Source organism: Symsagittifera roscoffensis, chromosome 9, assembly GCF_963678635.1.
Source record: "Symsagittifera roscoffensis chromosome 9, txSymRosc1.1, whole genome shotgun sequence".
In the NCBI taxonomy this organism is placed as follows: Eukaryota; Metazoa; Xenacoelomorpha; order Acoela; family Convolutidae; genus Symsagittifera; species Symsagittifera roscoffensis.
The window spans coordinates 41,409,783-41,424,246 of NC_087070.1; the positions used below are offsets into that span (position 1 = coordinate 41,409,783).

Sequence of the window (14,464 nt, forward strand, 5' to 3'; positions counted from 1 at the left end):
AGAGAAAAGTCAAAAAAACAAGTTTTTGGTTAACTCAAAAAGGTAGATAAATCGGGTAAAGTCGACTTTATACCTATAGGATCAAAAAATGAATTAATTAGGGCATACATGTAGTGTCCTTGTAAGATCGCTTGCAGAAAATTACAACAATTGTGGTAGCCACTTCCGAAAACAAATCTTTTTTTTTCGAAATTTGGCCAGTTTTATTTGTAGTAAAGTAGTAAAAAGCTACCCGAGAAAAAAAAGTTGTAAAAACCAAAATTTTCATCCAATTTTGACAATTAAATACTCTAAACCTACTAAAATGACTATGGCAAGCTCGAATATGCTATCAAAAGTCATTTTTTCTCACTTTTTAAAATTTTTGATTTTTTGATATAAAATGTTGAGTCAGAAACGTGAAAAATCAGTTTTTATCAAAAAGTAAAAATAAGTTGTTCCAATCAAATTGTTTCAATAGGCCACGCTCTGTGGAGGTGATTAGAAGTGTTAGCATGATCAAAGTCATAAAATTTCCATATTTAGAGAAAAGGCGAAAAAAACACCTTTTTGGTTAATTTTTCCAAAAAAAATGACCAAAAAATTAGGAGACGGTCCTGAAAAAAAAAAAATTTTAAAAACAAAGTAATTCTAAATTCTACATAATTAGACTCCCTAAACAGTCTTCTTTCATCCAATACTAAAGAATCTATCCCATTTTTTGGACCCAAATTGAGTTATTGAGTCATTTTAACCAAAAATCGTGTGTCGTTTTTCCGTTTTTGCCCCCCATTTCCCGCCATAAGTCAACATATAGAGTTTTTCTGGCCAAACGGCGTCCAATCGTATCCTTAGAATTGCATTTTGTAGCCGCATGCCAATTTTAAAGAAATTCTGACGAAACGTTTTCGAGATCAGCCCCGATTCCGCCGACAGGGGTATAAGGTTATAAGAAACGAGAACCGGCAGGGACCCTACCCTTGCCTCGCCGTATCTCTGACGCCGAAGCGCGACGACCACCTAGGTCAATCCTTTACCTGCGTTGCGTTGGTGTTTTTGGGTAAGTTTTTGCTGCGCGGACTGGGTGCTATCAGTTTGAGGCATGTGGCACTCTCAAAAAAGAGCACCCTGCGGGTGCTCTCTTTTTGCTCGAAAAGTAAATCTACTCACTTTTGTAAGTTTCATGACTTGTTTTTTTTTATAATTTGTCCAATCAAAAGTTCTTAGTTACATTGTCAGACAAACCTAAAACTGTTGTGTGGCTTGATTGTGTTTACAAGTCACTATGTGACTTGATCAGTCAATTATCAAATTTATTTAGATTCACGAAATGGACTGTTTCAACGAAAACAAGTTTTCGTAAACAGTCCAATTTTTTTTACTTGAGATCACCAAAGCAAACAGAGAGAAATCAAATTCCTAGGTTATTATAATAGATCCCACTTTTTGCTTTTGCGTTTATTAACTGTTGGAACACAGAACAACGATCTTAAAGGTTTACTAATTAAAAAAAAACACTCAAGAGAAAAATTTAAAAAAATTATCAAAAAAATTTGCAAAAAAATCAAAAAAGCCTTTTCCAATATATCATAAAAAGCTTCATATTAAGGAAAGGATACCTGAGGAGCCCAATTTGACTCGTTTCAACAGTGTAAGCCTGTTTTGATATCAAAACAACAAACAAAAGTCGACTAAGTTTGGTGTTTGTTCGACATACACGAATTTTGATCAAAATCAAAAATCCATAACTCCTGAACTACTCAGATAAAAGAGACTTTCTTTTTTTACATCAGAACAGACAAGTCAAGGGTTTTTCAGGTATTTGATAAAATTATCCAGTTAACATATAATTTTTGGTTAATTTTTGAAAAAAACTTGAAAAATTTGAAAAAATGATTTTTTTTCACTTATGGCGTTCGAAAAGTGCCTTTTATGATGGACTAGCGAAAAATTTGTTCTGAGGCCATAAGTATGACTTAATGTGGTATATAAAATAGCAAATTGGTTATAATAAAAAAATAAACAAGAACAATGACTTTTTTGAAAAAATAGAAAAAATAGTGAAAAAATCAGTTTTTGGCGGCGAAATTCTCAAAAAAATAAAAATCAAGTTTTCTCTTTCATCACTCCTATGAACTAATTCGGCCACGACAACCATTTTTTGTCATCAGAAAAATTGTCGAAAAACGACTGGAACATAGACTTATCTGAAATTTGACAAAAAAAAATTCGAAAAAATGTCAAAAATCTCAAAAATTTCTTTTTCACAAAATTCCTTTCATAACGCCATTCAGACACTCAAACAGTGCCCATTCATTCGCTTGACCACAGTTTACCTCAATTTCTTGCACAAAACAAAGTTAACGAGTCGTTTTTAGAAAAAAACGTGATTTTTCCCATTTTTGCCCCCCATTTCCCCCTGAAAGTCAACACATAACATTTTTTCGGGAAAAAGAAAAAGAATCGTATCCTTAGAATTTCGAGTTAGGGCCGCATGCAAAAAATAAAAAAATTCTGACGGACAGTTTTCGAGAAAGTAGATTATTTTTTCGCGACGGAGATACTATGTATCGGAGTAGAGGTCTTGAGACGGACGGGGCCCCTTCCCCTGTCCTCCCTGCTCTAAGACGCCGAAAAGCGGACGACCACCTAGTTGTCACTGTGGCCCCGCTGTATTCTGGACTTTTGAGGAGAAGGTTCCGCGGGGGGCGGAGCAGGGGAACGCTTAACGCACTCGCAAAAGGAGCACCCTTCGGGTGCTCTTTTTTGCTCGAAAGTTTTCTGAAACGGTATCTGATGAACTTTGTAAGGTGTCACAAAAGCAACAACACAAAACGTTCTGTATGTGATTAGAAAAGGTCAAAAAAATTTCTCATACTTTCAATGACTGAATCTACACCTGATCAGTCTCTAGAGAACTCTAAACCAAAGTAACTTTTGTTTTTCAGTGATTCATGAAGAGGACCGTTCCAACGAAAACAAGTTTTCGGAAACAGTCCTAATATTTTTCTTGGAGCTCATTTTCAAGTACGTGGACTTTCAGTTGTGACTAATACCTGAATTAGCCTTAGAATTTGTCCCAAAAAAGTTAAGTTTGTCTCAAATTGATTAGAAGCAATAGAAAAAAAAACATTTTTTTTTATTTGATAAAAAATACTTGAGTCAGAAACGTGAAAAATCCCTTTTTTTCAAAAAGTCATAAAAAGTAGTTCAGTTTGCATTAAATTACCAAACTACAATATATGAACCAGTTCAGATTGGTTTTCATCAACAAAGCCGTAAAATTTCCATATTTAGAGAAAAGGCAAAAAAACACCTTTTTGGTTAACTGAAAAAGGTAGATAAATCGGATAAAGTCGTCTTCAAACCTATAGGACCGAAAAATGATCTAATTGAGGTATATATATAGTGTCCCTTGTAAGGTCACATGCAAAAAGGTGAAACAATTGGGGTGGCCACTTCAGAAAACAAGACTTTTTTTTCGGACTTTGGCCATTTTTTTTGTAGTAAAGTAGTAGTAAGTTACCAGAGAAAAAAAAGTGTAAAAACCAAAATTTTTATCCAATTTTGACATTTAAATACTCTATTTCTACTAAAATGACTATGGCAAGCTCAAATATGCCATCAAAACTCATTTTTTCTCACTTTTTAAAATTTTTGTTTTTTGGATATAAAATGTTGAGTCAGAAACGTGAAAAATCATTTTTTTTTCAAAAAGTCAAAAAAAGTTGTTCCAATCAATTTCTTTCACTAAAACACATTTTTTCAGCTTGTTCAGAATGGTTTTCATGTTTAAAGCTGAAACTTTACACATTTTGAGAAAAGTGGAAAAAACACCTTTTTAGTTACAAAAAAACCATCATTTTTGTTGCAGTTTTTGAAAAAACTCAAATTTTTGAGAGTAAAATTTTTTCTCAAACTTTTATATTTGGGCTCCCCAAACAGTCTACTTTCATCCATTCCCTGTCAATACACCCCATTTTTTGAACCAAAACAGAGTTAATAGGTGATTTTTATCAAAAAACGTGTTTTTTACCATTTTTGCCCCCCATTTCCCTCTATAAGTCAACACATAACAAAATTTTGGCAAAACGGGGCAAAAGTGTATCCTTAGAATTTCCATACGGGGCTGCATGCAAAAAATTAGGGAATTCTGACCTCCAGTTTTCGAGAACAGGACTTATTCTGCACGAAAGGTAATATAGGTAAATGTTCTTTCGAACCGACGGGGCCCCTTCCCCTGTCTCTACTGAACGCCAAAGCCGGACGCGGCGGCCACCTAGATAGGTCAGTGACCTGCGGTGCATGGGTGTTATGGACTTGATTCGTCAGCATTGGCCTGGGGGCCATTAGCTTCAAGACATGTGGCACTCGCAGAAAAAGAGCACCCGAAGGGTGCTCTTTTTCTGCTCGAATGTCTTGTGAAACGGTATCTGATGAACTTTGTAGGGTGTCACAAAAGCAACATGACAAAACGTTCTGTATCTGATCAGTAATGGTCAAAAAAGATTTATGACACTTTCAATGACTGAAGCTACACCTGATCAGTCTCTAGAGAACTCTAAAACAAAGTAACTTATATTTTTCAGTGACTCATGAAGAGGACTGTTTCAACGAAAACAAGTTTTCGGAAACAGTCCTAATATTTTTCTTGGAGCTCATTTTCAAGTAGGTGGACTTTCAATAGTGACTAATAGTTGAATTAGACTTGGAATTTGTCCCAAAAAGTTAAGTTTGTCTCAAATTGATTAGAAGCAATAGACAAAAAAAAACTTTTTTTTTATTTGATAAAAATACTTGAGTCAGAAAAGTGAAAAATCCATTTTTTTCAAAAAGTCATAAGAAGTAGTTCAATTTGCATTAAATCACTAACCTATATTATATAAACCTGTTCAGATTGGTTTTCATGAACAAAGCCGTAAAATTTCCATATTTAGAGAAAAGGCAAAAAAACACCTTTTTGATTAACTGAAAAAGGTAGATAAATCGGGTAAAGTCGTCTTCAAACCTATAGGACCGAAAAATGATCTAATTGAGATATATATTTAGTGTCCCTTGTAAGGTCACATGCAAAAAAGTGAAACAATTGGGGTGGCCACTTCAGAAAACAAGACTTTTTTTCGGACTTTGGCCATTTTTATTTGTAGTAAAGTAGTAGTAAGTTACCAGAGAAAAAAAAGTTGTAAAAACCAAAATTTTTATCCAATTTTGACAATTAAATACTCTATACCTACTAAAATGACTATGGCAAGCTCAAATATGCCATCAAAACTCATTTTTTCTCACTTTTTAAAATTTTTGTTTTTTTGATATAAAATGTTGAGTCAGAAACGTGAAAAATCAATTTTTTTCAAAAAGTCAAGAGAAGTTGTTCCAATCAATTTGTTTCACTAAAACACACTTTCTCAGCGTGTTCAGAATGGTTTTCATGTTTAAAGCTGAAACTTTACACATTTTGAGAAAAGTGGAAAAAATAACTTTTTAGTTACAAAAAAACCATCATTTTTGTTGCAGTTTTTGAAAAAACTCAAATTTTTAAGAAAAACAAATTTTCCCAAACCTACATAATTGGGCTCCCAAAACAGTTTACTTTCATCCATTCTTCATCAATTTACCCCAATTTGTTAACCAAAATAGAGTTACTGAGCCATTTTTACCAAAAAACGTGGTTTTTCCCTGTTTTTCCCCATTTTTCCCACTATAAGTCAACGCATAACAAAATTTTGGAAAAACGGAGCAAAAGTGTATCCTTAGAATTGCATTTTAGGCCCGCATGCCAATTTTTATCGAATTCTATCCCGACAATTTTGAGATCAGCACTTTTTCCGAGCAAATAGTCATACCGTTATAATTCTTTGGCCGTTCGGGGCCCCTACCCCAAACTCACTAAACAAAGACGCCGAAGGCGGACGGCCACCTAGGGGGCGGGGTTGTGTGGTATATTCTCTACTTTAGTTATTTGCATCGCGTGGGGAAGAATACGAACAGCGCTCAACGCACTCGCAGAAAGAGCACCCTGCGGGTGCTCTTTTTGCTCGAGAACTGTAAGTCGATTTAAATCTTACATATTTCGTCCGAAATTTAACTTTTTTTCTAGTTGTTCTCAGTTAAACTCCCATGATACCTCAAATTGTATTCCTGGAAGGGCATTTTTATAAGTCACTCTGTGGCTCGATCAATTAACTACCAAATACGTTTTGATTTACGAAATGGACTGTTTCAACGAAAACAAGTTTTCGGAAACAGTCCAAATTTTAAATTATGATCCCAAATACAAACAAAGAGAAATCTAATGCGTTGGTTAAACTTACAGAGCCCAGCCCATGTATTTGTGTTTATTGACTGTTCAAACACATAACAACTATGTTAAAAACAATATTATTAAAATAAAAACAAAACAAATAATCGAGAAAGAAATTTAAGTTTATCAAAAAAATATGCAAAAAAAATCACTTATTTTTTTTTAAGTATCACAAAAACCTCAGTTTGAAAAAGATGATACCTGAGAGGCCCGTTTTGACGCGTTACTACAGTTTAGGCACGTTTTGACTTCGCAACTCACAATGATCGATTAACTTTTACGTTTGTTTTACAAACACGCTTTTTTTTACCACAATCAAAATTTCATTACTTCTAAACCTCTTGAACAAATTGATGAAAATTTTTGCATCAAAACTAACTTGTCAAGGGTTTTTGAGGTATATAAAAATTGTCTCCAGTTAAATAATGATTTTTTGGCTAATTTTTGAAAAAAAATTAAAAAATTTGACAAAAAAATTTTTTTTTTTCAGATTTGGCGATCAAAAAGTGCCTTCTATGATGGACCAGCAAAAAATTTGTTTTTATGTCATAAGTTTGGCTCACTAGGGTATACAAACTGGCAAAATGTTTATAATAAAAAAGTTTAGAAGAACAGTGATTTTTTGAAAAAAAAAGAAAAAAACGTAAAAAAATCAGTTTTTGGCGGGAAAATTCTCAAAAAATCAAAAATCAAGTTTTCTCTCTCTTTACTCCAATAAATTAATTCGGCCACGACAATCATTTTTTGTGATCAGTAAAAATGTCGAAAAACGACCGGAACATTGACTTTTTTGAAATTTGACAAAAAACTTCAAAAAAACCGCAAAAAAACATCAAAAATCTCGAAAAAATTGCAGAAAAAATTTTGGCAAACAATACACCATTCGATTCCCTTAACTGTGCTTGTGTCCAAAAAAAACATCACTTTTTCGCATTTTCTCAACCAAAATTGATTTATTGGGGCTTTTTTGAAAAAAATCGTGATTTTGACAAAAAAAAACGCCCCTTTTTCCCCAAAAAGTGCAACTCATAACATTATTTCGGAAAAACGCCTTCCCAAGTTATATCTTAGAATTTTGTCCTCTACCTACATGCAAAGTTTGAAGAAATTCTATACTGCCGTTTTCGAGAACTTGAATAATTTTTTTTTTTCCTAATTAGGTATTTTTTCTAGTTGACCGGCAAGGAAACCCTACCCTTGCCTAAAGGATTCACAAAGCCGGACCGCGACGACCACCTAGGGGGCAGGGTTGTGTGGTCTATTCTCGACTTTAGTTACTTGCATTGCGTGGGGAAGAATACGAACAGCGCTCAACGCACTCGCAGAAAGAGCACCCTGCGGGTGCTCTTTTTGCTCGAGAACTGTAAGTCGATTTAAATTTTTCAATTTACATATTTTGTCCTAAATTTAACTTTTTTTTACCAGTTGATCTCAGTTAAATTCCCATGATACTTCAAATTGTATTCCTGGATGGGCATTTTTATAAGTCACTCTGTGGCTCGATCAGTTGACTACCAAATACATTTTGATTTACGAAATGAACTGTTTCAACGAAAACAAGTTTTCGGAAACAGTCCAAATTTGTAGTTATGATCCCAAACATAAACAAAGAAAAATCTAATGCGTTGGTTAAACTAACAGAGCCCAGCTTATTTCTTTGTGCTTATCGACTGTTCAAACACATAACAACTATGTTAAAAACTAAGTTATTAAAAATAAAACAAAACAAATTATCGAGAAAGAAATGAAAGTTTATCAACAAAATATGCAAAAAATTCAATTAATTCTTTTTTTATTAGTCATGAAAACCTCAGTTTCAAAAATCTGATACTTGAGAGGCCCGTTTTGACGCGTTACTACAGTTTAGGCACGTTTTGAGTTCGCAGCCCACAATGATCGATTAACTTTGATGTTTGTTTTACAAACACGATTTTTTTATCACAATCAAACTTTCATTACTCTTGAACGACTTGAGTAGAATAGATGATTTTTTTTGCATAAGAACTAACTTGTCAAGGGTTTTTGAGATACATATTAAATGTATCCAGTTAAATAATAATTTTTTGGCTAATTTTTGAAAAAACTTAAAAAAGTTGAAAAAATAATATTTTTTCAGATTTGGCGACCAAAAAGTGCCTTCTATGATGGATCAGCAAAAAAATTGTTCTGAGGCTATAAGTATGGCTCATTGGGGTATATAAAATAGGTAATTGTTTATAATAAAAAAGTTTAGAAGAACTCTGATTTTTTGAAAAAATTAGAAAAAAACGTGAAAAAATCAGTTTTTGGCGGGAAAATTCTCAAAAAATTAAAAACCAAGTTTTCGCTCTCCTTACTCCAATAAACTAATTCGGCCACGACAATCATTTTTGTCATCAGTAAAAATGTCGAGAAACGACCGGAACATAGACTTTTCCGAAATTTGACAAAAAAGTTCGCCAAAAAACATCAAAAATCTCGAAAAAATTGCAGAAAAAATTTTGCCAAAAAATACACCATTCGACTCCCTCAACTGTGCTAGTGTCCAAAAAAAACATCACTTTTTCGTATTTTCTCAACCAAAATTGAGTTATTGGGGCATTTTTGAAAAAAATCGTGATTTCGACCAAAAAAAACGCCCCTTTTTCCCCAAAAAGTGCAACTCATAACATTATTTCGGAAAAACGCCTTCCCAAGTTATATCTTAGAATTTTGTCCTCTACCTACATGCAAAGTTTGAAGAAATTCTATACTGCCGTTCTCGAGAACTTGAATAATTTTTTTATTTTCCTAATTAGGTATTTTTTCTAGTTGACCGGCAAGGAAACCCTACCCTTGCCTAAAGGATTCACAAAGCCGGACCGCGACGACCACCTAGTTCGCAGATCGAACCCGAGACGCAGCCGATTTTTTCTTCTAAATTCGCCTCTAATTTTTACTTTTTCTTATTATAATTTAAAGAGCCGCTTTTTGTCGTGTTGTCGCTGGTGTATGCGAAGCGCAGCTTCGTCTCTGTTTCAGACCTAGTGAAAAAAATTTAAACACAAAACGTATACAATGCTAAATTTAATTCTGTCCGATTAATTTGCTAACAAACCAGCCTGTGATAAATGTGCAAAAACTTTGTTAGGTTTTTTCTGGTAATTGTTTTGCTGATTTGTGTTTTGCTGCTTGCTTCGACTGCCAAGTTTACTGCAGATTGTATTAAAATTATTTTTACCTATAAATAAAAAATTAGTTTTTGTGATGGTTTTGTTCGGCTACATAAGTTCTGTTAGGTTAATCTTTTTTCACCTTTTTTCTGCATGTGTAAGATTTTACTGCGATGCATCTCCTGCGATTTACTAAAAGTCGATGAACGTAATGAAAACTCTTATATAGGTTGTGATAAAATTTAAATTTGTTTTCTGGAAGTGTTAAATTTTGTTCAGGTTCAAATCTGAAATTTCGCGGTTTAACTTTTGATTTCTTTTTAAGTTAAGATCATTTTCTTTGTTAAAAAGAAGGCAAACTCAGCTATCGAAGAGCAAAAGTGTAAAGTCATAAAAACGCGATTGACTAGTTTCAAAAGTGGATTCTATTTTTAGATTTCCCAGAGGAATAGAAATTTTACTTATTGATCCTATTTTCTTAAATTGCGTTAATTTCATCATAAAATTGTTGGCTATATTTTTTCTTACAGTTTTGAAGAATTTTCAGAGATCATCTATCAGTTTCAAAGAGGTTATCTATTTTTTTCTTTGAATTTCGTAGGTTGAGATTTGTTCAAAACTTAAGTATATTGAGTTCTGTTCACATGCGCTCATTGACTATTTTCCAACTGTCTATTGGCTATATATTTTTGTAGCTAATTCGAATGTATTTTTCCAAAATTTTAGATTGGTGTAAGTCAGCCGTTTAACCAAAGTTTTTTCAATGGTTCTAGCCACGTTTTCAATTTTCTCATCGGAGTGTCGAGTCACAATTTTTGATATCATCTGAAAGAAATTGTTGCCCTGAGCTCAACATTAAAAATATAACTTACTGTGATCTATTCTGGTTAAGTTATGCGAGGTTAAAAAACGCCGACAAGAATTAAAATGCTCACGCTATAATTTTACTTGCGAACGCAAGTGACTTGTAACGGAAATTATACTTTTTCCCGAAAACATTTTTTCTTACAAATTTGTGAGAAATTGAACTGGCTTTATTATTGATCATTAAAAATTGCAGGCTTTTCTCTATTGGACTAGAGGTAACACGGGTGTCTTTTCTGCTGGGAAAAGTTTGATTGTCTGAGTTTGATTTGTCTGCTCATTCTTTGGACTATTTCCGAAGCATGGAGTTTTGCAGTCGAATCCCACTTCGGTCACGGTTGGAGGGGTCCCAAAGTCATCCGCCTCCTCAAGGTGGGACCGGCTGCGGCAAAATGGATGACATCTCTCTCCCCCATGGTTGGTCCTGCACAGAGTAGGACCGGGGGCTAATAAAAAAGCATGGAGTTTTCTGCTGTTTCAAAATTTGTTTCCTAGATTCAACAGTCGCTCTGTTATTTGTAGATTTACAGACTCGAAGTTTTTTTTCGATCAAATGGTTTTAGCTCATGTGATATCGACTTGATCTTCATCTTTTTTTTCCTATGATTTAAAGAGCAATATTTGATTTCTTTTATTTTGAGTTTTTCAGAGGGGGATGTGAAGGTTTCCAGTTGTAATGCTTAGTTGCTCAAAATTTTTTGTTATATTTCTTGTTGCATTTTTTTTCTTTTTGGCTGACCGGACGTCTACATAAAACTTAACGACTTAGTATCCGCTCGGCTAATGTAACGTTTTTTGTTTCAATTTTGATGTTAGAATGTGAGAAGTGGCTCTTTAGGTTCTGGACGCGAAGGAGAGGAAGGCGGCTGTAATCCGGAAGAAACTGGGCATCACGCCTCTGCAGCTGATGAGCAAAGATGTGGTGAACAGCTTCAAGAGCCTCAAAGAGACATCTGGTTTGTTTACACTTCATTCATCTAATCCTCTCGGTCATCTCAAACAGTGGTGATACAGGATATAGGTTCAGTTTAAATTTACCCGCTACATTGTATAAGAGAAAACAATATTGTCATTAAACTGGCGATTTTAAGTGAGCGTTAGTGCTATTTTACGGCTTTTCTATTTTTTCTAACCTAAGTCGCATTATTGGTGCCACTTTTGGGTCACCTTTACGGCTTTTTGATAGCATGTGCTTCGACATTCGAATAGAAATAATATAATTAGAGTAATGAATGTAATGAAATTTTCTAACAATATACTTCGCAATTTTTTCAAATGCATAATTTAAACAGAATGTGGCTTATGCCTTCCAATTTATTACATGCAAATTAAGTGTGGATGGCTTCAGTTAATTTTATTCCAGTGACTTGCAAATTTGTGTCTATTTGTATTTGGTGCCACTTTTGCTGCATCGCACTGGCAAGTAGTATTGTATCGTGTCCCGGATCCTAAGGGGGGGGTCCTTCCTAAGGGGGGGGTCCTCACGTAAAGCAAAATCCTAGGAAAGGGGTCCTTAATTTTTTGGAGGACCCCTATCCTAGGATTTTGTAAATGATCGCAAGTTCCCACCCCTAAAGTAAAAGACCCCCTCCTTAGGATCTTGTTAAGCTGAGCTCAACAACCGGGACGCGATACAATAATTCCTTCTAATTCCTTTGAAAGCGGTCCCTTTTCCCGCGATAATTAAAATTAATCGTCCTAATTCCTGAACTTTTCTTTTTTCGTCCTAGTTTCATGTGGATATCATTTCCTGGCTTTCTTTCTTTTCGTCAAAGATTTGTCATGCTATTAAAGTTTATTATTCAAAACAAGCCTAAGGATTTCACACATTTGTTTGAATTAACACTTGGTTTGTGTCTACTAGTTTATTTGCCTGAAGCTATTTATGTTAAAACAGTGATTGAGCTCAATACGAGTATTTTATTAGTTGTAAATTGGTAAAAACCAAAACATATACAAGTCGAAGTATAAAAAGGACGAAGAGTAAAAATCATCTGAAAATATATGTTTCAGACTTTAATGTTTATTGTTTTGGTTTTCTTTGCGGTGTTTTTTAGATGGTCGTTCTTCTGAAGCTTCAGATAAAATAAATGGGTTTTTTATAGGGGGACGTTCACGGACTCGGCTACTAGAAGCTTCTTCTTCTTCTTGCAGCTCTGCTTCTGAGTAGGGCCGCTGTAAAAATCCCCAATCCGGGAGTGTAAAATCGGGAGAACTGTTATCAGTTTCATTGTATGAGTTGGCCCACTCGGTGTCCATGTAAATGTCTTGTAGAAAAGCATTTTCTTCAGCGGCTTTATGGCCAAAGGGCACTGTCGAAATTCCGTCGAAAAGTAGAAAACGTTTTGAGTCGAATGGTGATAATGCAAGTTTGTTTTGTTTCACTGTCATGTTGGTGTGACCTTTCGAAACTATATTATAGTTGTATACTCTCATTGTTTTTCCAGTGAATAATGTGTCCCTGAAGGTTTGGTGGACCAGTTCTCTCTGTGCACTCCGTTTAATTCCTTTGGCACTCAATTTTTGAGTGCCTTCTAAACAATAGCAAAATTATTATTCTTTTCTACAACGTTGGGGATAGCTTCATTTCACTTCAGCAACTCAATTTATACCGAACAAAATTTGATTCATTTTACCAAAAAAGAGCAGAAGACTCTAAATTATGATTAAAAAAGAGGAAACAAGAGGGAATATGTTGTCAGATAAATCAACGTTTAGGCAACATTGTATAATGTTGCCTAAATCAGCTAAATGCCCATAGTTTAATGCAACAAATTAAGGGGTGTAGGTAGGTTGGTGGTGGTATTTTTGTTCTGTAAAAGGTAGGAATGGGGGGTGGAAGGGTGGCTTAAATTTTATTTACCATTAAGGACGACCGAATATAGTTTCGGTTTTAGGGCGATGAATTCTCTGATCGGCTTCCCACCAGTCTCGTCTTTGAACTTCAGCACAACTTTCTTGTTGGTATCCTCGAACAAGAAATGGTCCTTATCGTAATTTGAAAAGTCGAAATCAGCTTTTATTTTCTCCAAGTCTCGGTAAACGTCATCAGTTTTTATGGCGTAAATAAAACTATCCGTGTCGGAGTAAAGGAGTTCCAAGTTTAGATTTGGTTTCATTTTTTGATAGTGAAACTGAAACATGAAACGCTTGGCGAGGTCTAGGATGGTCGCACCAACTATCATAGGTTTATCCCACAATATTTTTGTTACTGAAAAGCTAATTGTGGCTAATTGATCGTCAATGATTTGAAAGCTTTTCATTGTGCTCAGAGCTGTTTTTTGTAAAAGTTCTCTCTCATTCCTTACAATCTCCAGCTTCTTTCTTCCTAATTTAGACTCCATTGTCTTACCGAAAGCTGAATTAACAATTAGCTTGTAGAAGTTCTCCTGGAATTTATTTACCGCGGCTTTTCGTAGGCGGGTGTTGAGGTCGACAAAGGGTGCCATCCAGTGACTTTGGCGGAACTGAAGAACTTTTCCGAGGTGAGTTATTTTCATTCCTAGCTCATGGTACAATTTTAGGGTAAGGTAGTGCAAAACATAACCTTCTTTAGGATGCAAGGTCTGTAGAAGCTTTGGCACTTTTGGCAGTGTGGTGATTCCCAATTTTCCCAACATGTCGACTTGCTCGTTGCTCATTGCACCGATGTCCACTACTTCACGAGAGGGGGCAAGGGGGTAATCAGCAAAGAAGTCGTGAAGCTCTTCGGGTATGGTTAAATTGACTTCAACTATATAACCCCATTCTGATGTTTCGCTGGTGAGCAGTATGTCTGCCAGACTTTTTTCAACTATTGAAAAATCGTTTAAGGGCAAAGGGCAGTGTTTCATTATCCCCCCGTACAAATTGTTTGCATCAATATTGAGGATGTAGCTTGATGGTTCTGAGGGCGAAAAATCGTCGAGGTATTTATTGTTTGCTTTGTAAAATCGGCGCGCGTAAATCGACGACATGCCTCCTCGTATCATTCGCTGCACAAGGTCTAGATGTTCACGGTCCGTTAAGAGTTTCAGTTCGGGCTTACAAACTTTTAGAAAGGCGTCCCCGGAAAGGTTACTTGCCGTGAAGTAACAGGCGCAATCCAGCCCGTATGTTTGATAGCAAACTTCACGAAAAGCTTCGAAAACGGAAGCAAGCAATAGCACATCTGTAGTCAAGTACAAGTCGTGGTAATCACCAAGTGAGC

General features: G+C 35.1%; 1 protein-coding gene across 1 annotated transcript in view; it reads left to right on the forward strand.

Annotated features, from left to right (window-relative positions):
- Nucleotides 1-14,464, forward strand: part of LOC134854263 (tumor protein D52-like) — a 182,081-nt gene that overhangs the window by 150,038 nt on the left and 17,579 nt on the right. The window contains exon 2 of the mRNA XM_063870456.1: nucleotides 11,114-11,231. Coding sequence (XP_063726526.1) covers nucleotides 11,114-11,231 — 118 coding nt within the window. The remainder of the gene's footprint in view (nucleotides 1-11,113; nucleotides 11,232-14,464) is intronic.